Source organism: Scyliorhinus canicula, chromosome 10, assembly GCF_902713615.1.
Source record: "Scyliorhinus canicula chromosome 10, sScyCan1.1, whole genome shotgun sequence".
NCBI lineage: Eukaryota > Metazoa > Chordata > Chondrichthyes > Carcharhiniformes > Scyliorhinidae > Scyliorhinus > Scyliorhinus canicula.
Window position 1 is genome coordinate 7842718 of NC_052155.1, and position 24860 is coordinate 7867577.

The 24860-nt window shown below is 48.8% G+C and overlaps 1 protein-coding gene across 1 annotated transcript in view; it reads right to left on the reverse strand.

The window, feature by feature from the left end:
* The window catches only part of LOC119972214 (cadherin-2-like), an 87424-nt gene that overhangs the window by 28331 nt on the left and 34233 nt on the right, over positions 1 to 24860 (reverse strand). The window contains exons 6-10 of the mRNA XM_038808581.1: positions 23179 to 23351; positions 17693 to 17830; positions 11835 to 12020; positions 7361 to 7614; positions 155 to 297 (exon numbers count right to left, since the gene is read on the reverse strand). Coding sequence (XP_038664509.1) covers positions 155 to 297; positions 7361 to 7614; positions 11835 to 12020; positions 17693 to 17830; positions 23179 to 23351 — 894 coding nt within the window. The remainder of the gene's footprint in view (positions 1 to 154; positions 298 to 7360; positions 7615 to 11834; positions 12021 to 17692; positions 17831 to 23178; positions 23352 to 24860) is intronic.

The following is a 24860-nucleotide window of genomic DNA, read 5'->3' on the forward strand; positions in this document are numbered from 1 at the left end:
AATTGGAACAACATCTGCATCGCTTTATCAGTACAGCTTTTACGGTTATACTCCGTGTTGCCAAGTGCTGAGGTCAGCATACCTTTAGAAAATAGAGATTAGCACACAGCTTGTTTTCCCAACCCAACAACCAGGCAAACCTTGCTCCACATACCGCTATCAGATGCCAGGAACGTTGCGTTGTACATGTTATTCTTTACGTAGGGGGACTCTCGGTCCAGCATTGCGATTGTGCTAATTTGACCGTGTAACGGGTCGATCTTGAGCCAGTTTGCCGGGTCCGATAGTTTTGAATATCTAAAAATTGAAGGGGGGAGAAAAAAAAAAATGGTTTAGATCGTACCTCGGGCTACTTATTACATCCGAACCATCCAGCGAAGGCCATTCAGCCCATCCATCATGCCTGTAGCAGCTCTGTGAAAGAGCGGCCCAACTGATCCCATTCCCTTGCTCCTTCCCCTGTAAGCTTCCCCTTCACTAGCGACGCAACACATCTGTTTAAAAATAAAACTTTACAACAAAACACTAATTAGGCATCAGTCCAGAGCGGGTTTTTTTTTCTTTTTGCCTCCTTGTAGTCTGCTAGTAAAATATTCTTAGTAAAGCCAGATTTATTGCACACAAAAGGCTTTACATAGAAATAAAAACATTTAAAAAAAATATCATCATGGGAACGCAGTGTTGTGGGCTGGGGAGGGGCCCGGCATTCCCACAAACATTGTTGACTGTAGGGTTAGCTTTCTGGTTTGGATCTACCTCTCTGGTTTGGCTTTCTGTTCAAATATCGCTGTGACTCGGCGTCAAATCTTTATTTGATGACGCTCCGATGATGGGCCTCAAAACATTTTGCTACACTTTAAAAAAAACAATAAACGCTATACAAACGCAAGGCTGTCTTTCCAATCAGTACCTTGGAGGTGTACGGGAGGGGTTGGGAGACGAGAGGTATTTATGCATCGGGAGGATTCTACTCATCACAGGGCAACCCTTCCAACAAAAGCGGAAAACCGCGGATGCTGGAAAGCTGATCTCCGCAATACTCGACTCGTCTGAAAGGTCAGCGACCCGAAACATTAAGCCTGCTCCTCACTCTGCAGATGCTGCCTGACTAACTCTGTATGGCCAGCACTTTCTGTTTTTAGGCAAGCTCGACTCTTGCCAGGAATTTTCTGGGCTAGACATACCAGTGTTTTAATAAAAGGAAACCACAACAAGATAATCACGGCATTTTTCTTTTGTTAACTAGAAACAGCTTTCCCCAGCCGAGCGGAGAAAAGTTTTTTTTGAGGGGGGGGGGGGGGCGCAGGCTTCGCTGATCAGAAGGCCATAAGGATGCAGGAGCAGAAGTAGGCCATTCGGCCCATCAGGTCTCCTCCGCCATTCAGCAAGATCTTAAGTTGATCTGGTGTGATAACCTTTAACTCCACTTTCCTGCCTGATCCCCATAATTCTAGATTCCCTTAAAAATCAGCCTCTCTCAGCCTTGAAAATACTTAAATGGACAAGAATACAAGAATTCACGACCCGCTTGCCTTAAATGGGTGACCCCTTACTCACCCACAAGCGGAAGCATTGATGACGGTCAAGTGCGTTCACTGACCGACAGTGACTCCCGCTTAAGCAACAATAATTTTAAAATTCTCACCTTCTATAATCCGGCCCTACAATTCCGGTCAATCAGCCCTCTGGGTATCCACCATTTCAAGCACTTCACCATTGACAACCAAGGCCCTAAAGCTGTGGAGATCCCTGCCTAAAACTCTTTCCTCGTTAACTGCTCTTCTAGCCTCTCTCTTTCACCTGTTCTAATATCTCTTCATCTGACCTCTGTGCCTGACCATACTCCCGTGAACTGCCTTGGGATGCAGGTTTTTAAAAATGTATTTCTTTTGGTGTGGTATTATCATAACTGTCAGAACTCTTAAGGGTTAATGAAGTGTCAAGGGTAGCCACTAGATGGAGCTAGTTACAACTATATAAGGCAGTGATGCCAAGCCTTGTTGGGGAGTCATATGGAAACAGGCCCTTCGGCCCAGCTTGTCAATGCTGCCCAGTTTCTATCACTAAGCTAGTCCCACTTGCCCGCATTTGGCCCATATCCCTCTGTACCCACCCTGCCCATGTAACTGTCTAGCTGCTTTTTAAAGGACAAAATCGTACCCGCCTCTACCACTGCCTCTGGCAGCCTGTTCCAGATGCTCACCACCCTCTGGTCTCTTTTGTATCGCTCCCCTCTCACCGTCAACCTATGCCCTCTAGTTCTAGACTCCTCTACCTTTGGGAAAAGATGTCGACTATCGATGCTCCTCATTATTTTATAGATCTCTATAAGATCACCCCTAAGCCTTCATCCGCTCCAGGGAAAAAAGTCCCAGCCTATCCTTATAACTCAGACCATCAAGTAGCATCCTAGTAAATCTCTTCTGCACTCTTTCTAGTTTAACAATATCCTTCCTATGATAGGGTGACCAGAGCTGAACACAGTATTCCATGTGTGGCCTTACCAATGTCTTGTACAACTTCAGCAAGACGTCCCAACTCCTGTATTCAATATTCTGACCAATAAACCCTAGCATGCTGAATGCCTTCTTCACCACCCTGTCCACCTGCGACTCCACTTTCAAGTGTGTGCAGGAGTTAGCGAGAGAGTCAGGAGTGCAGATAGCGTAAGTGAGTGTAGATCATAGTTTAAATTGGTAGTGTGATTAGCTGTAGTTGAGTGTAGATTTAAGTGGGTATTCTTTAGGCGTACGTGTTGAATCCAAGTTAGAAGTGTTAACAAATTTATAGCTTTTTTTAAGTTAAAGCTATTTTGTGGTCTCTGTGAACACTACGCCAACAGTCATGAAATAAATAAGACAAAGAACATCACACACGGGATTGAAGTGCTGTGGGCAAGGCCAGCATTCTTGTAGCCCAATCGCAGCTTCCCTCCAGGGTGTTACTGTTAAGTGGTTGGCGGGTCAGTCAAGGGGCACGATGTTGAAAATGAATGAAATGAAAATCGCTGGTCACGAGTCGGCTTCAATGAAGTTACTGTGAAAAGCCCCTAGTCGCCACATTCCGGCGCCTGTCCGGGGAGGCTGGTACGGGAATCGAACCGTGCTGCTGGCCTGCCTTGGTCTGCTTTAAAAGCCAGCGATTTAGCCCAGTGAGCTAAACCAGCCTTGTTCCTTCCTCGGAGAGAATTTGTTGCAGCACTCATTGACAAAACGTGGGTGCCACTTTGCTTCTTGGCGTCACCATCCTGCTAAAGCGCTGGAGCCGCAGTCACTAAACTCCTCCTCAAATTCAACTGCGGCTGAATAATGCTATTCCCGCTACTGCAATCGGCAGCCATGCCTATGGGCTCTGCTTTTCAGCATCTCAAGGACCCGTCCTCCCCAATGTATTCAGTGCAATGAAACGCCGGCTCCATTACGTTGAATAAATATTCATGAAATCTTTAACCGCTTGAGGCTAAAATTTATTCTGTGCCATCAGAATTTAATTGCGGAGGAAATGGGACAATGTGACATTTCCAACGCCAAGATCATTTCCTCTGGAAATCGGATACTTAGTGGACTGGTTTTAAAATATTTAAATAAAAAGACATAACGAAGCAGTCGACATTATCCTGCGGCGCATTAAAAATTCAAAGGATACACCAGGTGCACCAAATGAAAGTTAATTTTAAAAAATCGACACTAGGAACTCGTTAATATGGCTTAACCAGGAGTAAAATGCAGCCGAGGGCATCTGGCTAAAAACAAAATGGTGGGGAGGAATAAAAATGATTCTGCTTACAAGACCAATTTTCTTCAATTTAGTCCTACTGGCCCCTCAATGATTCAATCACCACCTACAAGGCCCAAGGCAGGAGTGCGATGGAATACTCTCCACTTGCCTGGATGAGTGCAGCTCCAACAACACTCAAGAAGCTCAACACCATCCACGACACAGCAGCCCCGCTTGATTGCTCCCCCTTCCACAAACATTCACTCCCTCCAACACCGACACACAGTGGCAGCCGTGTGTACCATCTACAAGATGCACTGCAGGAACTCACCAAGGCTCCTTCAGCAGCACCTTCCAAACCCCTGACCTTTGCCACCTGGAAGGACAAGGGCAGCAAGACAGGTGGGAACCCCACCACCTGGAGGTTCCCCTCCAGGCCCCACACCACCCCAACTTGGAAATATATCGGCCGCTCCTTCACTGACGCTGGGGCATAATCCTGGAACTCCCTTAGAGCACGGTGGGTGTACTCCCTAACAGCACAGTGGGTGTACCTACACCTCAGGGACTGCAGCGGTTCAAGATGGCAGCTCACCCATCACCTTCTGGGGATGGGCCGAGCAAGCATTGAAATGAATGAAGCAATATTGGTTGATTGACGCATGCGGACCAAAATAGATGGAAGAATTCCTCTGCTCTCCTGCGAAGTGGTATCTTTTACATCCACCAGAGGGCAGACAGGGCAACAGTTTAATACTTCACCCAACAGATGACACCTCAGACACTGCATCGCCCCCTCAGACAAAGGGCTACACCCCTCCCCACGAAACATTAACTGGTCTTTTCTTGTATACTGTACAGATGCCTGATTAGGTGTATACACTGAATGGTGTTGGGCTGCCTTTTTGGTTGTTTGAAGACCGGAGGGGGTTTCAGCTGCAATACCTTCCCCAGCCAAAGGCCACGCCAACTTGCCTCACCCCAATATGGCCGCTTATCTTTGGGCATCAAAAACATCTCGCTTCAGCGAGGAGCCATAACTCAGCGGGAAGGTAGGGGCAGCACGGTGGCACAGTGGTTAGCATTGCTGCCTACGGCGCTGAGGACCCGGGTTCGAATCCCGGCCCTGGGTCACTGTCTGTGTGGAGTTTGCACATTCTCCCCGTGTCTGCGTGGGTTTCGCCCCCACAACCCAAAAGATGTGCAGGTAAGGTGAATTGGCCACGCTAAATTGCCCCTTAATTGGAAAAAATAATTGGGTACTCTAAATTTATTAAAAAAAAACTCAGCGGGAAGGTTCAGAAAGAAGAAATTTGACAAGAGAGAAAAATGGTCCTTCAATAAATAAAGAGGAAAGCCAGCCTCAAAAAAAAATCTTCATTGTCACAAGGCGGCTGCAATGACGTTATTGCGAAAAGCCCCTAGTCGCCACATTCCGGCGCCTGCTCACGTACACAGAGGGAGAATTCAGAATTCTCAGCTGGTATGGGAATTGAACCCGCGCTGCTGGCCTTGCTCCACATCACAAACCAGCTGTCTAGCCCACTGAGCTAAACCAGCCCTTATGCCACAAGAATGAATAAGAAACAAAATTTAACGTGGATCTGGAACCTGCGGCCTGTAAGGGTATTGGTAGCAGATTAAACAGCAACTCAGAAGGTAGCTGGATAAATTCTTGAAGGAGAAATATTTTCAGGGAAACAGGGAAAAAAGGCATGGGTTTCAGGAAGGGTGCGCCTGGAACTGTAGAATATGAACTGAGCAAGAGTGACAAAAAGAAAACAATTGAAAAAAATAGTGGTGGTTGGAAGGAATATGCGAGTGGAGGCTGAACGATGTCACACTGGAACATATACGTTTGTCCATTCAGAACGAATGATAACAACACGCTAGGGTCGCGAAGGACAGAGATCGCCAGAAGTAATTTTGCGTGTCAACATAGACGGCACGGTAGCACAGTGGTTAGCACCGTTGCTTCCCCGCAGCTCTGGGGTCCCGGGTTCGATTCCCGGCTTGGGTCACTGCGGAGTCTGCATATTCTCCCCGTGCCTGCGTGGGTTTCCTCCGGGTGCTCCGGTTTCCTCCCACAAGTCCCGAAAGACGTGCTGTTAGTTGAATTGTTCATTCTGAATTCTCCCTCCGTGTACCCAAACAGGCGCTGGAGTGTGGCGACTAGGGGCTTTCCACAGTAACTTCATTGCAGTGTTAATGTAAGCCTACTTGTGACAATAAAGATTATGACAAAAAGAATAACCCTCGAGTTGGTAACAAGGCAAAACCTGATTAAGAAGCTACATTCTCCCCCTTTCCGGTCTGTCCAACCCCCAGCAGGGTCGGAGAATCGCCCGGGGCCGCCGAGAATCCCGCCCCTGCCATGTCCAGAATTCTCCCACCCGCAAAAAGTCGGCGTGCCGCCAATCCCGCCGCCCACCTCGGAGAATGGCTGGGGCCGGCGGGAGGCTACAGGTTTCTGTGCTGCCGTTATTCTCCGGCCCGGATGAGCCGAAGTCCCGCCGCTGAGAGGCCTCTCCCGCCGCCGTGGTTTGAACCACCTCTGTGCCGGCGGGATCGGCAGTGCGAGCAGGCCCCCGGGGTCCTGTGGGGGATGGGGGGCACGCGGGGCGATCGGACCCTAGGGGGTGCTCCCACGGTGGCCAGGCCCGCGATCGGGGCCCACCGAACGGCGGGCGGGCCAGTGCCGTGGGGGCACTCTTTTTCTTCCGCTGCTGCCACACCATGGCGGAGGCGGAAGAGAATCCCCCAGCGTGCATGCGCCTGTGGTGACGTCAGCGGCAGCTGACACACCGACGCATGCGCGAACCGGCGAAGGCCTTTCGGCCAGCCCCGGCGCGAAAGGCCGTTGTTGCCGGTTTTGGCGCCAGTCGGTGTGGTGCCAACCGCTCCGGCGCTGGCCTAGCCCCTCAATGTGAGGGCTTGGCCCCTAAAGGTGCGGCCACTCCGCTACGCCGGGACCCCCCGCCCCGCTGGGTAGGGGAGAATTTCAGCCCCTGTCTGCGAGTAAAGATGGTGGGATAAAATTATGGACCTTGTAATGGGAATGCTCAGCATTCAATATACAGATGCGAAGATTAATGAAGAGGTACCAGCAATAAAAACTCAAAAAAGTGACTCCCAGAAGATAAAATGTCAGCCATTTGATCAGAGCTTAAAAGGCAGGGATCTCTTTGAGAGGGTAAAGTGGCGGACAACAGAACTGGGTTTGGTTGGGAGTCCGACATCGCAGCGGTTGCAGACCAGTTACGGCAAGTTGGAGCAAGATGAGGCGCGAGAGGGCAGCACGGTGGCGCAGTGGGTTAGCCCTGCAGTCTCACAGCGCCGAGGTCCCAGGTTCGATCCCGGCTCTGGGTCACTGTCTGTGTGGGGTTTGCACATTCACCCCGTGTCTGCGTGGGTTTCACAACCCAAAGATGAGCAGGCTAGGTGGATTGGCCACGCTAAGTTGCCCCTTAATTGGAAAAAAAATGAATTGGGTACTCTAAATTTATTTTAAAAAATGAGGTGCGAGATACCGTGATACCAGATCCCCCTGGTCGGAGCAGCTCCCAAGCTGGGGCGCCCAAGCGGACAAGGTCTGCCGACAAGACGGGCGCGTGCAAAACACCACACAAGGAGGTTAGCGTACCTGAGAGTCTGCTGCATGTATCGATCCGGGTCGTCAGCTGTGAAGGTTGTGAGGAGCTTGCCTGCCGGGAGACGCTCTTCCTGCCTAATCAGTTTGGGATTTGGGACAAAATGCGGGCTCTCGTTCACATCAATAACGGTAATGGAGACTGTGGCGGTTGATTGAGGAGGAAGCTGAATGCCTTTTGTCAAAGCCACCTGATTTACAGCAATGACCGTCAGTACAAAGGCTCTGTTAGTTTCATAATCAATAGGCTGCGAGAGAAGGGGGGAGGAAAAGAAGCAGCATCTTAAGAAGGTGCAAAAATAAAAGTCTGCTGAAAATAATGCATGTCAATGCCAAACTGTTTTTCAGCTTGGCCTTTTTAATTCCTCAACTTATGACAGCGAAATAATACAAAACACATTTCTAGGGCATAATTAACCTCCTTGAATGTTGACATCACAATATCAACAAATTAAGTAACACATCAAATATTTTGTGGGTCATCTTAAACGGCTGACCTTTATCTCTTCTATCAGCTCTGTAACCGTAATCCTACATGATCCCCGTGAATAATGTGCTTTGCACAGTCACGTTAAAATATGCACCGCTGCCACTACACAAGAGCTACAGAAATAACAATTTAATTCCGAGCATCAAGATGGAGAAGCCAGCAGGAAATCCCATCACAGCGCACACAAAGAAAAGTCTTGCATTTGCATAGCTCTCTGTAATGCAGCTGCCAATTTCTGCACAGCAAGCTCCCACGAGGAGGTCTGATGGCTCAATGATTAACGGGGTGGGGGGAGGGGGGCGAGAAGGATATCGGGGAAGGGGAGGTCGGCAGGAATGTGGGGTCGAGGTCCCAATCAGATCAGCCACAGCCTTATTTGAATGGAGCAGCAGGCGTATGGGAATTTGTATGGGAATTACCATCGAAGCCACCCCACGGCAGGGGAGGGATGCGCTGCCAGCGGGAAAAGGAGAATCCCGATGGCCAGAGAATACCGGCCGCTATTTCCTCCGGTGAGGATTGGGAGGTCAGGACGAGGGAATTCTCGTTGGCACGGGTAACTGAGGATTACTGAACCAATGACAACGTACGGGACGTTACGATATAGATCAGCTGTAACCCAACAAATTGTGGTTCCAGGAACTGGGGACGGCCTCTTCCTGTTCCTATTTAAGAATGAGGGAGCATGGCGACAGATGGGCAGAATGGCCAATTCGTTGTAATGTCTTGTGACATAGTCCTAATGCCGCTACCTCTGACCAGAAGCTCTAGTAAGAAGTCTTACAACACCAGGTTAAAGCCCAACAGGTTCTGTTTCGAACCACTAGCTTTCGGAGCGCAGCTCCTTCCTCGGACAATCATTGGGAGAGAAAAGAGCGTAGGGCTCCGGTGAAAAGGGCGGTTATGGGGCTAGCACGAGCACGATGGGCTGAATGGTCTCTTTCTAAGCTGTAACCGTCTACAGAAATTCAACCCAGTTCACTTTACCGCATGACATCTTACAGCTGGTTACATCTTACAAGCTCGGTAAATGGCAAAAAAGGTTTTCCCAACAACTGGTGAAATTTAATTTATTTTTTTTGTCTTTAAAAAGGACGACAGATGTGACACTGCAGGGCAGCACGGTGGCGCAGTGGATTAGCCCTGCAGCCTCACGGCGCCGAGGTCCCAGGTTCGATCCCGGCTCTGGGTAACTGTCCGTGTGGCGTTTGCACATTCTCCACGTGTTTGCGTGGGTTTCGCCCCCCCCAAAGATGTGCAGGGTAGGTGGACTGGCCACGCTAAATTGCCCCTTAATTGGAAAAAATGGATTGGGTACTCTAAATTTATATTTTTTTAAAAATGAAATGACATTGCTCAAAGACCTGTGCTCTGTACTGCACCGGAGATACACACATCCTAAAAATGGGTTAAAATTCATTGAACTACTTGTGAAATACATTCTGCTTGTAAACATGGGCGGCTAATTTGTTGCACAGCAGGACTCCACAGACAGAAAATTAGACGCCTTGACCAGTTAATCTGGCCCATTATATCTTACGCCACTCGCATCCACTGTATTCATTTCACTCATTATCTGAACTAATTGAATACTTTGGAAAAGATTACCAGCTTTACAGCTTATATTTAATCGTTTATATAAATTATACAACTCCATTTAGAATTAGTACCATTACAGATGATTTTTTAAAAAAAACAATTATTCCAAAATCTGACAAAACAAGACAAAATCCTGGGAATAATAGACTTTTAAGCGAGTCTTCCAACCACTCGAGAGGCATTAAGCAATTGGAGCACGAGTAGGCCATTCGGCCCATTGAGTCTGCTTCACTTTCCGATAAGATCATGATTTCGGTCTCAATTCCATATTCCTGCTTGGCCCCCCATAGCCCGCAACGGTCAAAAGTCTGTCTAATACGCCCGGAAATGTATTCAATGACCCACCCTCCGTTGCTCTTTGTGGAAGAGAGTTCTGCAGCCCATCAACCTTCAGAAAACATTCTGTCAAAACAGTGGTCTTAAAATGAGAGGATTCTGGATTCCACCACGGGAAGGAAACACGGGAAGGTCGCCACATTCCAACATCTGTTCGGGTACACAGCGGGAGAATTCAGAATGTCCAAATGACCTAATAGCACGTCTTTCGGGACTTGCGGGAGGAAACCAGAGCACGCAGAGGCCTGGGTGACTGGCTGTGTGGAGTTTGCACTTTCTCCCCATGTCTATGTGGGTTTCCTGCGAGTGCTCCGGTTTCCTCCCGTAGTCCAAAGATGTGCAAGTGAGGTGGGGTTATGGGGGTTAGGGTAGGGAGTGGGCCTAGGTAGGGTGCTCTTTCAGAGGGTCGGTACAGACTCAATGGGCCCAACGGCCTCCTTCCGCACTGTACGGATTCTATGATCAGGTACCAAAGGCTCCATAATTCAGGGAGATGGAAAACATCTGAAATTATATTCCCCGTTACATACAGTTCTGGCCTGAACCCCGACACATTTGAAAGAATGTGTGTTTCTCTCTATCTACCCCATTACTCTGGTGGTGGTTGGGTGGGGGGGGGGGGTGGGGGTCTGAAACAAGGACACATGACCGTTAAATTAGAGGCAGGCCGTTCAGAGTTGATGCCAGGACGCGCTTCACACAATAGGTAATGGAAATCTGTAATCCTCTTTCTCAAAAGCTGTGGAAAATTGAATTGAAAATTTGAAACGGAGGTTGACAAGACTTTTGTGCGGCAACAGGCTTTAAGGTTGGGTGGGGGGGGGGGTCAGATATTTTGGATTGCGATGAGGAAACATTTCTTCACTCAAGAGGGTTGTGAATCTTTGGAATTCTCCATGAATTCTGGGAAAATTTGACATGTCTCACTGCTAGAGAGTTATCAACCTTCCGATATTGCTCTGGAGTCCTCCAGCTGTGAAAGTTTTAGGGACGAATTTGCAAACCGTGGGAGTGGAGGCCATCAGGTTGCCGTGGATCGGAGAACTGGTCTGTCAACGTCCCGCCTCCAGGCTATTTTTGTACCGCAGGGGCTAAATGGCTCATATAGGGGCTGGTTTAGCACCGGGCTAAATCGCTGGCTTTGAAAGCAGACCGAGGCAGGCCAGCAGCACGGATCGATTCCCGTACCAGCCTCCCCGAACAGGTGCCGGAATGTGGCGGCTAGGGGCTTTTCACAGTAACTTCATTTGAAGCCTACTCGTGACAATAAGCGATTTTCATTCATTTTTTCCGTTCAATCAGGCCACGCGGCAGAACCTTTCTGGAATTTTCCATCGACCCAGAGAGACCACCCCCACTGCCACCCAGCTCCCATATGGGCTATGGTCATGGGTTGATAGCTAGACCTGCTGGTTGTCCAGTGAAGAGGTTGTCACTTCACGATAGCGGCCTGGCAGCTTTGGCTAATTTTCCACTTTTTTTCAACCAAAAAAAAAAATCTGCACAGCGCCAGCTCTGTCTTGAGGCAACCCTTTAATTTGGCAGCGAGGGTGCACTCTATCCGTGTTTGGCTGAACGCTGCTCCTCAAAACACCCAAGAGAATACATGGAGGAGCATTAAAGTAGGGTCATTTGAGATCTTTGGCCCAGGTGCAGGGCTCACGCTCATGGCCAGTGCATTTCTAGATGGTGAAGGTGAAAGATCTAGGACTTTGGGGGACAACCGCTACTCCCAGGTGGGGGAATCATTCTGACGAGGAGGTGCGCTTCCCCTTTAAGCACACGGGAGGAAGGTAACGGGAAAACCATCTCATGCATTCTTCTCCGTAGTCACCATGTTCGTTAAGAGGTTGGAAAACGGGAGAGTGCGAGGTGCAGCTGAAGAGATAAGCGGTGGGCTGAGAAAAATGCAGAAAGGAGATGATATTTTGTTTTTGAAACATTTTGTGGTGAAGCTCCAGATTTGGCTTCCTCTGCTCTTACCCTAGCCAATAGCGGAAGAGAGTTTTTAGCTAAATTCTGAAACAGAAGCACGTTACTTACATTGACAACTGTGACCAGGCCATCATTACTGATTGGATCAGTCGGCACACTAAAGTGTCCTGTAGGATCTCCACCGGTTATTTTATAAATCGTATTCCAGGCTGACGTGTGAGGCTGATCGTTATCCGTTATTGTCAAGTTCGATATGATGATATCAATCCGGTTTTCCGGCACTTCGCCATAGAACTGCGGACACAAAATTAAACAGTTTAAGCCTCTGCGCTGTTACATAATGAAAAAGAGCTCGCACACACGCAGCACGGCGGCGCAGTGGGTAGGCCCTGCTGCCTCACGGCGCCGGGGTCCCAGGTTCGATCCCAGCTCTGGGTCACTGTCCGTGTGGAGTTTGCACATTCTCCTCGTGTCTGCGTGGGTTTCGCCCCCACAACCCAAAGATGTGCAGGCTAGGTGGATTGAAGACGCTAAATTGCCCCTTAATTGGAAAAAATGAATTTGGTACTCAGAGCTCGCTTTAGATGTAAATCGACATAGGTTGTCGAAATTAAGTTTTCCAATCCGTTTATAGAGAATGTTTCTCTGGTGATCACCGTGAAACGTACAAGGATTTGTAGGGGCTCCATCGGGTGGACGCTGAGAGATTCCTTCTGCTGATTAGGGAACCTGGAACATGGGGGCACATTCTCAAGTTAAGGGGCCCGATCATGGAGGACCGAGAGGAGGAGAAATGTTTTCACTGAAAGGATTGTGCATCTTTGGAATTCTCTATCCCAGAAGCCTGAGGATTACATAGAATTTACAGTGCTTGAGGCCAATCGACCCATCGAGTCTGCACCAGCTCTTGGAAAGAGCACCCTACCCAAGCCCACACAATCCCTGTAACCCAGTAACCCCACCTAACTTTTATTGGTCATTAAGGGCAATTTATCCTGGCCAATCCACCTAACCTGCACATCTTTGGACTGTGGGAGGAAACCCACGCAGACACGGGGAGAACGTGCAGACTCCGCACAGACAGTGACCCAAGCCGGGAGTCGAACCCGGGGCCCTGGAGCTGTGAAGCAACTGTGCTAACCAGGGGGGGGGGAGCTTTCAACGTCCCCGACCGGCGCGGCGGCAACCCCGCACGTGCCCAAAATTTGGTGCCGGAGAGGTGATTCCCGTGCCTCCCGGGGATTCTCCGACCCGTCGCAGGGTCAGAGAATCCCAGCCATGGGATATGGGTGAAAACAGGCGGGAAAATGGAGTGGAGGCTGAAGATCATGAAAGGCGGCGTAGGCTCAATGGATCATGTGGCCTACTCCTGCTACTGTTTCTCTTGTACTCTGGAAAACAATTACATTGTATCAGTTCAAACACCCAACAAAAAAGAAAAACCAATCTGAGCAGTCACTTCAAAACAAGGTAACATTTCCTTTTATCCATTTGATGTGGGCATCGCTGGGCTGGGCCAGCAGTTGTTGCCCATCCCTAATTGGCTTTGAACTGAGTGGCTTGTTGGGCCATTTCAGAGGCATTGATGTGGGTGTGGAGTCACATGTAGGCCAGACCAGGTTAAGGATGACAGATTTCCTTCCCCAAAGAACAGGAGCGACCCAGATGGGCTTTTGTGATAATGGCTTCATGGTCATCGTTAAGACTTTGATGTCAGACTTTTATTGAATTTAAATTTCGCCATCTGCCATGGCAGTATCGAACCTGGGTCCCGACAGTATTAACCACCCCCCCACCCCCCCCAAAAATCTATTCTATCGGAACTGAAGCTGCATTGCTTTAAAGAAACAAGAGCAGAAGTCGATCGTGTAACCCCCAAGTCCTGCTCCGCCATTCAGCGCGATCATGTTATCTTTCAAAACTAAATTGAATTTTCCAATCTCTCTCTTTCGATTCGCCCAAGCACAAAAGAAACATGATCATCTGATCCTTTGCAAAGCGTCAATGCTGTCAGGAGAATGATGGTTCAGAGTCAGACGATGACACTGCGTTCCTGTGTGCATAGCACTGGGGACAGACAGGGAGATAATACACAAGATATTGCTCATATATTAGCCTGACAGTACAGCCCAAGCTGAGCTCACTGTTAAGGTCTGTCACAATCAGCGTCTCATTGATCCATGCACTAGATGCTGGGACTCCAACATTCAGTGCTCAAGGCTTGGGTAGGTATTTAGCAAACCAGCAGGCCCAAATTTATTTTTTGCTTTGGGCGTTGATGACAAGGTCAGCATTTCTTGTCCATCCCTTTGAACGGAGTGGCTTGCTCGGCCATTTTTTAATAATAATAATTTGTATTAGTGTTGCAAGTAGGGTTACATTAACACTGCAATGAAGTTACTGTGAAAAGCCCCTAGTCGCCACATTCTGGCGCCTGTTCGGGTACACAGAGGGAGAATTCAGAATGTCCAATCCACCTAACAAGCACGTCTTTCGGGACTTGTGGGAGGAAACCGGAGCACCCGGAGGAAACCCACTCAGACACGGGGAGAACTGCAGACTCCCCACAGACAGTGAGCCAAGCCGGGAATGGAACCCGGGCCCTTGGTGCTGTGAAGCAACAGTGCTAACCACTGTGCTGCAGTGCTGCCCAGAGGGAAGTTAAGAGTCCACCCCATTGCTCTGGGTCTGGAGTCACATGTAGGCCAGATCGGGTAAAGACGGCAGATTTCCTTCCCCAAAGGGCATTAGTGAACCAGATGGGTTTTTACAATAATAAAGCACCATGACTATGGTCTCGCTTTCAATTCCAGATATTATTAATTAACTAAATGGCCAAGCACGGTAGCATGGTGGTTAGCATCAATGCTTCACAGCTCCAGGGTCCCAGGTTCGATTCTCGGCTGGGTCACTGTCTGTGCGGAGTCTGCACGTCCTCCCCGTGTGTGCATGGGTTTCCTCCGGGTGCTCCGGTTTCCTCCCACAGTCCAAAGATGTGCGGGTTAGGTGGATTGGCCAGGCTAAATTGCCCTTAGTGTCCTAAAAAAATAATGTTAATGGGGGTTGTTGGGTTACTGGTATAGGGTGGATACGTGGGCTTGAGTAGGGTGATCATTGCTCGGCACAACATTGAGGGCCGAAGGGCCTGTTCTGTGCTGTACTGTTCTAATTCTAATTCTAAAGTCAAGCTCCACCAGTTGCCATGGTGGGATTTGATCCTGCGTCTCCAGAGCATTAGCCTGGGCCTCTGGATTACTAGTCCAGTGACAAGAGCTCTATGCACCCATCTCCCTAGGTTTGGGAAGTTAAAGATGGAATAACCATCTGCTTGACACACTACACACAATGTTTTCAATGTGAAATGTCATTGATTGAAGGGCCATGTTCAACTATACTGCTGCAAACCTATATATGCTAACTAACATCTCGCAAAATACTTTGTTCAAATATAAATACAAAAATGTGAAGCAAAACAATTGGTATTGCGAGTGTGAAGGGAATGTGCACCAAGTCTTTTTTTCTGAAGTGCTATTTGACAGAATCATACAAGGCCATTCAACCCATAATTTCTGTGCTGGCACGTTGAAAGAAAGTGAACAAAGAACAATGCAGTACAGGAGCAGGCCCTCCAAGCCTGTGCCAGTCATGATACAACCTTTGGCCAAAACCTATCAGCACTTCCTTGTGCTGTATCCCTCTATACCCATCCTATCCCTGTATTTGTAGAGATGCCTTATGAAGGCCGTTAATGTATCAGCTTCCACAACCTCCCCAGGCAACATGTTCCAGACACTCGCGTAAAGAAAAAACCTGTCCCGCACAACTCTTCTAAACGTTGCCCCACTGAACTTAAATCTACGACCCCCAGTGACTGACCCCTGCACCCTAGGAAAGAGTGCCTGCCCATCCAGTGTTATCCACTCGTATGATTTCCCCCCACAAGATGGCGCCGGAGCGAGGAGACTCTCTGCGAGCTCTCCCCAACAGATCCACTTTTTACTTAACTTATACTCGTTCTAATTTTTAAAAATTAATTCTAAAACTAACATTACATTGTATATCTTGTGTTGCCCTATTATGTATTTTCTTTTCTTCCCATGTACTTAATGATCTGTTGAGCTGCTCGCAGAAAAATACTTCTTCGGTAACCGTGACAATAAACAAATCCAAATCCAAACTCCCTTAAATGATTGATCCAATTCCCGTTCGAAATTTGCTTCCGAACCTGCTTCTACCATCCTTGCAGACAGCGCATTCCGGATCGCCGTTCCATTGGATCGCAATCCCCCCCCCCCCCCCCCCCCCCCCCCCCCCCCCCCACCCCCCCCCCCTCACTCTTCAAACAAGTTCTCACAAATGAGAGAAACCAGAAGCCCCCCGGCAAGAGAGAGTCATTCAGATAGCATCTCGGGTGAAGCTGGATTGAAAAGCCTCCCCTTCTCGGGGGAATCGCTGGCATGCAAGTTCTTTTTAATTAAAACCAGCACCACCACTATCGCTCACAAATTTGGAAACTCCAGAATATCTATTTTGCTCTAGTTTACTCTGCTGGGGGGGGGGGGGGGGGGAACACATGAAAATCACAGGACACGCAAGTTCATCAGCACAACAGAAACGAGAAACGAGCCCGTGGTATCTGTGCTAATACGCCAGGTGAAGCTGCATTTTCGATGCTTAGCCAATTGCTTTGTATAGCCCGTCTCAATTGTGACACCTTCCCGTGTCCTCGACGCAAAATGAACGCTCCACTTTGCTGGGTGATAACCCAGAGTTTATCACACTTGTTATCAAGTTTGTCAAGCTTCAGGGCAGCACGGTGGCACAGTGGTTAGCGTTGTTGCCTACGGCGCTGAGGACCCGGGTTCGAAACCCGGCCCTGGGTCACTGTCCGTGTGGAGTTTGCACATTCTCCCCGTGTCTGCGTGGGTTTCGCCCCAACAACCCAAAAGATGTGCAGAGTAGGTGGATTGGCCACGCTAAATTGCCCCTTAATTGGAAAAAATAATTGGGTACGCTAAATTTATTTTAAAAAAAAGTTTGTCAAGCTTCAGAACAATCTTTTCACTTACCCGCCCCCTCAAAACCTGCCTGGACATTTTGATGAATTTATCGACCTCCGACTATGGAACCAGAGTGCCAATAGACTCCAGGCATAGATTTGAAGAATGCGAACATACTAATGAGGCCACTCGGTCCCTCGAGACTGCTCTGCCATTCAATAAGATCATTGCTAATCTGATTGTAACCTCAACCCCATATTCCTGCCGACCCTCGATAACCTTTCAACCCCCCCCCCCCCCCCCCCCCCCCACCCCATTAATCAAGAATCTAACTGGCTCAGCCTTAAAATTATTCAACCACTCTGCTTCCACTACCTTTTCGGTAAGAGAGTTCCAGAGATTTGCAAACCTCAAGAGAAAAATAATTCTCCTCATTTCCGTCTCAAATGGGTGGCCCCTGATTAATTTTAGAAAGACCCCCTGGTTAGACAAGAGGAAAAGTCCTCTTGACATCTAGCCAGTCAATACCCCCTCAGGATCTTTAAATTTAGAGTACCCAATTCATTTTTTTCCCCAATTAAGGGGCAATTTAGCGTGGCCAAACCACCTACCCTGCACATCTTTGAGTTGTGGGGGTGAAACCCACACAGCCACGGGGAGAATGTGCAAACTCCACACGGACAGTGACCCAGAACCGGGATTGAACCTGGGACCTCAGCGTCGCGAGGCAGCAGTGCTAACCACTACGTCGCCGTGCAACGCTCCACTCAGGATCTTAAAGGTATCGATAAAGAAGAGGACATTCAGTATCAGGCTCTTCGAAAGATTTGACCAATTGTCCAAGAACAAATTTCCCCTCCTTCCAGTATTTACGTGCTATTTCTGTGGGAGACGCGAGGGAGGAAAAGCTGAAGCATTTGTCTCGTAATGCACCCTCTGCAGAAGGCAAGCCGACGGAATGCTTACCGTTGCAGTCGTGAATTCTGGTGGGTTGTCGTTGACGTCGGTAATTCTGATGACGGCGGTCGCAGTGTTAGAGAGGCCGTAAGTTGGACTGCCCTCCATATCAGTGGCTTGAATTATTAACGTGTACTGTGGAACTTTCTATAATGGGGGGGGGGGTAGAGAAGAGAAAATAATTAGAGAAAAATGTGCAACCGTTAACTCTCAATCGCTCACACGCGGGACGCTCATCAACTCCAACGCAGCCAATCGCTCGCCCTTCCAAATTATTCAGGACTTCCCGATACTGCCAGACAACCCCAGCAGCTTGACCAACTTCCAAAAGAGGGCAAAATACCGCGCGAGATGTACAGAGTAGAAGATCATTCAGCCCAACCAGTCCATGCCATCTACCCGGCCAAATGGACATCCCCATCATATCTGCAGATAAATAGTCTTGTGGGGGGGGGGGGGGGGGGGGGGGGGGGGGGGGGAGGAAGGAAGGAGGGGGGGGAGGGGGAATAGGAGAAGAGGAGAGAGCGAGAGCGAGGAGGGCAGCACAGTAGCACAGTGGATAGCATTGTGACTTCACAGCGCCAGGGTTCCAGGCTCGATTCCCCACTGGGTCACTGCGCGGAGTCTGAATGTTCTCCCCGTGTCTGTGTGGATTTCCTCCGGGTGCTCCGGTTTCCTCCCACAGTCCAATGACGTGCAGGTTAGGTGGATAGGCCATGATAAATTGCCCTTAGTGTCCAAAAAGGTTAGGAGGGGTTATTGGGTTACGGGGATAGTGTGGAAGTGAGGGCTTAAGTGGATAGGTGTAGACTTGATGGGCCGAATGGCCGCCTTCTGCACTGTATGTTCTATGTTGTGACGAGGTAGGAAGAGAGGGAGGGTCGTGACAAGGAATGTTGGGGGGTCATGACAAGGAGAGGGGCGGTGGAAGGGAGGGTCATGACTGCAGGTACGATGGTGATTCTGTTTTGGATGTTCATGGGGGGTGGTGGAGGAGGGGTCGGGTACGTGAAGGCAAAGAGAGTGTTGAAAGACACGGCATAATAATCCTCTTCAAATAGACTTGTATTCGTCTCATTTTAATCTTGGGCAATAAAACCTGGATTATGCAATCGCATTAAAATGACACGACTGTTAAATGGCTTTAGGAAATCTAAAACTAGGGCTGAAAACGTCAAACCTTCCCACAGACACACAGTGACACAGCAACATCTCCTCCTACACTGGGCTGGCTGTGCCAGTGCCTCCAGTCTCATTTAACAGATGCATTGTACGTAAACTCTGATCGCAAAAAAAAATAAATCCTTTGCAGAGAGTTGAATACGATCAGTAGAAATTTAAAACCATTGTTTTTCCAAATGGAATGTTTCGCAAATTCAAAGGGGTCCAGAAAAAAACCCAACCCCCCTAGTCAATGAACACAGCAGCTTTAACCATCTCTTCCCCCCCCCCCCCCCCTGTTTGGTGTTGGCTAAAGTTTCATCCTTTGTACGTTCATTAAGAAACATTTCAACACTCCCAAAACGCATTGTGGGCCGGGGCAGTATCAGTAACGCTGGAGACTGTGAGTTTGGCCCAAAGCCCGAAGGATTCAGTGTTCATATCCAACAGCTGTTTCCTTCCCCAGCGAGACCTGTTCAGGTGCAGGTTGCTAGGTAACAGGCAGGTCACTAACATCCTGAATTTCCTGCCCACAAAAAGGAGCCAGTCTTTTTCTAACCCCCACCTCCTGCCCCCAGCAACACACAGACTGCTATCAAAGGTGCTGCTATCAAAGGAATCGCCAGCCTGCTGACAGGTTTTGGCCACATGCACGTACTGACCCTCTTGGTGTATTCATGGAGGAGAGCTCCAAGTTTCAGGTTCCTCCCCAGGGAAACTAGTATCACTTTTCCGATGATGGACAATTCAAAAAGGTCAGGCCATCTGGATACATCAAGGAGGAAAGGAACCACCGCCTCTCACACCGGCTTTATAACCTCTCGCTTAATGGTTTCCTGGTGCACGAATTATGGAGTCGATATAATCTAATCCGTTCGGGAAAATCTTCCGAGAGCAAATGTTTCCAGTCCAACGAGGAAGGAAGCATTGCGAAGTTGGTTCTTAGGAGTGAGCTGGAGCATTTAGGGGACTTGGGGCCGGTTCAGCACTGGGCTAAATCGCTGGCTTTGAAAGCAGACCAAGGCAGGCCAGCAGCACGGTTCAATTCCCATACCAGCCTCCCCGAACAGGCGCCGGAATGTGGCGACGAGGGCCTTTTCACAGTAACTTCATTTGAAGCCTACTTGTGACAATAAGCGATTTTCATTTCATTTCAGAGATCATCGCGTCATGCGGTTTACGTTGACTTTGAAAAATAATCCAGGAGCAGAATAATTAACTGGGGCAAAGCGGACTTCAATGGGGAAGAACGGAGAGTGTGGCGGAGGCCGGTGTAATTAAAGCATTCAAAAGGGAATTGGGATATTGTCTGAATGTGCAGGGCTACGGGATTGGCCCATTGCTCCTATTGACAACTGGGGCGGACATGATGCGCCAAATAACTTCTTTTGCGCCAAAATCAGTCTACAATCTGCTCGGTGTGCACCCCACCCCCACGGCTAATATATTTAGACTCTGGCCGTAGGAACGGGAAAGACCATTCAATCCCTTGAGCCTGGACCACCATATCATTAGTGCATGGCTTGCCTGTACCTCAACCTCATTTACCAGCCATGGCGAGGTAACCCCCAAATACCTTCATCCAACAGAAATCAGCCATTACAGCTTCAGGAGATTTCTAATTGGCCGCCAACCTTTCTGCTGAGTGCAGTGAGCTCTAGATTTCCACTGCTGTGTATTTGTGAAGGAATGCTTCCTGATACAAGACCTGAACAGGTTCTCTCTAAATTTAATGTTGAGCTCTCGTGGGGTTTCTGGTCACCACCGCCCCTCTCTTCCCCCCCCCCCCCCCCCCCCCCCCCTCTTTCTGGTCACCACCCCCCCCCCCCCCCCCCCCCCCCAACTCCCACTTGAATTCCCCAGGTAACACTTGGCAAAATTCACAACATTTGCATTGCAGTCTTTGAGAGAGGCTGGTACAAGCGGAGGACACATATCGCCAACCTGGATGCACTCACGTCTGAAGGGCAAATTCGTGAAGTGCGATGCAAACACGGGCCCAACAAAACCCTTATTACATTAGTTCAAGAATTCTGCACGGAACAGCGTTTCCCCCTCAGCATCGTGGCAATGAGAACTCCCTCTCCCGTCAGGGGATACGCCTCTACAGGGAACTCCTGCATTGTTCCTTCGTGCAGACGAAAGAGAACACAAAGATTCAGCAAGCCTGACCTGACTTACTCCAGGAAGGGATAATGTTTCCAGATCCAATTAATTGATTCTCACTGAAGGCTGAAGTATTAATATTTAAATGATTCACGTAAATAAAACCACAGACAACCAGCCCCCCCCCCCCCCCCCCCCCCCCCCCCGGCCATCCTCCTCTTCCCCGGCCCCACCAAACCTTTGCCTTTAATTATTTATTGCTCTCATTGCCCGCCCCGTGAGACAGAGTGGGAATAGTCCAGTTTTCCTCACACTGCTCCCTCATTTGTGGAGTTCATTTCTAGGGGCATAGAATTGAAAAAGAAGATGTGTTAAACTAGTTTCTAAGCTTGATTAAGCCAAACTTGGGTGTGGAAGCAATGCAGTTCTGGTTAATAAAGGACTGGAGAAGATACAAAGGTTCAAAATGCGAACACCAGAACTGATATTTGCCTGGAAAAGCCAGAGAGGCGGAGTGTAACAGGTCTATGAGATATTATTTCCACTAGGGAGGGGGGGGGGGGGGCACAAGAACAGGTCAGAGGCTGGGAATCCTGCAGCGAGTAACTCCTAGATTATCATAGAATTTACAATGTTGAAGGAGGCCATTCGGCTCATCGAGTCTGCACCGGCTCCTGGAAATAGCACCCTACCCAAGGTCAACACCTCCGCCCTATCCCCATAACCCAGTAACCCCACCCAACACTGCGGGCAATTTTGGACACTAAGGGCAATTTATCATGGCCAATCCAACTCACCTCCTGACCCCCCAAAGCCTGTCCACCATCCACAAGATACAAGTCAGGAGTGCGATGGAATACTCCCCACTTGCCTGGATGAGTGCAGCTCCAACAACACTCAAGAAGCTCAACACCACCCAGGACAAAGCAACCCCGCTTGATTGGCACACCAGCTGCTACCTTAAGCATTCACTGGATTTCAGCAAAGCCTTTGACCAGGTCCCACCTGAGAGATTCAGTGAAGGTAAAAGCACATGGCATACAGAGCATCCAGAACTGGCTCAGTGATAGGAGACAAAGGGTCGTGGTAAAAGGCCGTTTGTGTCACTGGAGGCTGGTGTCCAGTGCTAGTGCCCTTATTGTCAGTTATATATAAAAGCGGTATAGAGGAGTGTTGGAGGGGGAAGGGATGCTGATGACACAAAGGTTGGCAGGGTGGTTAATAGTGAAGGAGGTCTTAGGCTGCAAGAAGATATCGCCGGGTTAGTCAGATGGGCAGGTCAGTGGCAGATGGAATTGAACCCTGAAAAGAGAGTGAGGTGATGCAGTTTGGAAGCCATGATGAGGAGATGCCGTCCTATGACTGGGGAGGGCACAGTAAGCAATCTTATAACACCAGGTTAATGTCCAGCAGGCCATTTGGAATCACGAGCTTTGGTCCTTTGTCAGGTGACTTTGGAAGGAGTAACAAGTCGGGGGGCGGGGGAGGAGGAGGAGGAGGAGAAAAAAATGCTAAGTTGTTGCGTATAATCAAGAGAGTTTGATAGATTTCCAGAAACTAAGTAAATGAAGGAGAATGGAAAGAGAGTGAGAAAGTTTAGCGAGGTAGGAGTTCGGCCATTATTGAATGGCGGAGCGGGACTCCAGTGCTCCGAAACCTCGGGGCCAAAACTGGGGTCACAATACTGCAGCTGAGACCTGGCAGGGGTTTAATGATTTAGAATATCCTTTCTAGGTTTTATCCCCCTCAGGATCAAGTTAACTAAATGAATAAAGGTCGAGCCGCTGATTAAAGATTTTGATTAAAGGTCGGTCACAATTTGAGGTGGGCCCCGCCTCAAAATATCACAGCGTTTACAGCGCAGAAGGAGGCCATTCGGTCCATCGAGTCCGCACCGGCTCTTGGAAAGAGCACCCTACCAGAGGTCAGCACCTCCACCCTATCCCCATAACCCAGTAACCCCACCCAACACTAAGGGCAATTTTTGGATACGAAGGGCAATTTAGCATGGCCAATCCACCTAACCTGCACGTCTTTGGACTGTGGGAGGAAACCGGAGCGCCCGGAGGAAACCCAGGCACACACGGGGAGAACGTGCAGACTCCGCCCAGACAGTGACCCAAGCCGGGAATCGAACCTGGGACCCTGGAGCTGTGAAGCAACTGCTTTTACTCCTTCATTCTGTAAGCGGAGCGAAGCAACTCAAACTCTGCTGATGCATACATTACCTCTCTATCGAGGCCAGCAGCCACTGAGATGATATCTCCAGTCTCATTATTGATTGTAAACATATTCGGAGAAGGGCTGCCTGGTGTTTGGGAAAGGATCTTGTATCTCAAAACGCCGTTCGACGAATTCGGATCATCGGCATCAACTGCAGTTACGGTCATCACAAACGTTCCTGGGAGAAGACAAAAGGAAAACCCAATCTTCAACTGAAGTTTCAACAGCAAGAGGCTTATTTTAAACATTTGATGCATGCGGTAACATATTTTATAAACACACTTCCTGACCCAGATATTCGTTCTTCAAGAGCATATTTCTTAACATAGTCTCTCGGAACACAGGTACGAGAGGCACATCAAGTACAGCCTTGAACTGAATGTGCCGTAGGCTCGAATTCAAACCTAGCAAGGCCGAAGAATTTATATTCGACTCATTAAGCCACCCTTAAGTTACAAGAGCTGCATTGGTAAATGGTGATTGTAAAATTTTATTGGATTTCCCTGGAAATTCATCGAGATCACTAACGCCCTTTTCGGGAAGGGTATCTGTCACCCTTACCCGGTCTGGCCTACATGTGACTTCAGACCCACAGCAATGTGGTTGACTCTCAACTGTCCTCAGAAACGGCCCAGCAAGCCGCTCTGCCGTAGTCATAGCAGATGGCGCGCCGTCAACCTTTCAAGGGTAATTAGGGATGGGCAACAAGTGCTGGCATTCCCAGCAATACCCACATCCCATGAATGGAGAAGGCACATGGGATGCTTGCTTTTATTGGCCGAGTCATAGAATATAAGAGCAGGGAGTTTATGATGGAGCTGTATAAAACGCTGGTTAGGCCACAGCTGGAGTACTATGTGCAGGTCGGGTCTCCACACTATCAGAAGGATGTGATTGCAGTAAAAAGGGTGCAGAGGTGATTCACCAGAGTGGTGACTGGGCTGGAGTGCTCAGCTATGGAGAGAGGCTGGTTAGGCTGCGGTTGTTTTCCTTATAACAGTGAAGGCTGGTATGGGGAGGGGGGCGGGGGTCCTGATCGAGGTATACAAAATTATGAGGGACATATGGAAGGGTAGGGTGATGTTTAAATTTGTACAAGCGCTTCCAAAATTTGAGGGAAAAGATTTGGAAGCATTCTTTATTTATTTTGAAAATGTTGCAAAACAGATGAAATGGCCGAAATAAATTTGGACATTACTTTTAAAAAGTCGACTGGCAGGTAGAGCTAGGGAAGTGGCTACATCATTGGCAGAAGAAATATCTGCAGGGTGGCTTGGTGGCGCTGTGGTTGGCACTGCAGAGGGCCCAGGTTCGATCCTGGCTCTGTGTCACTGTCCGTGTGGAGTTTGCACATTCTCCCCGTGTCTGCGTGGGTTTCGCCCCCGCAACCCAAAGATGTGCAGGGTAGGTGGATCGGCCACGCTAAATTGCCCCTTCATTGGAAAAAATGAAATGGGTACACTAAATTTATAAATTAAAAAAAAGAATTTGCTGTTAGAAGTGGAGCAGAAGCTTTGTTTAAAAGTATAGGGGCTGTTTACAACAGGGCTAAAGAGCTGGCTTTGAAAGCAGACCAAGGCAGGCCAGCAGCACGGTTCGATTCCCGTAACAGCCTCCCCGAACAGGCGCCGGAATGTGGCGACTAGGGGCTTTTCACAGTAACTTCATTTGAAGCCTACTCGTGACA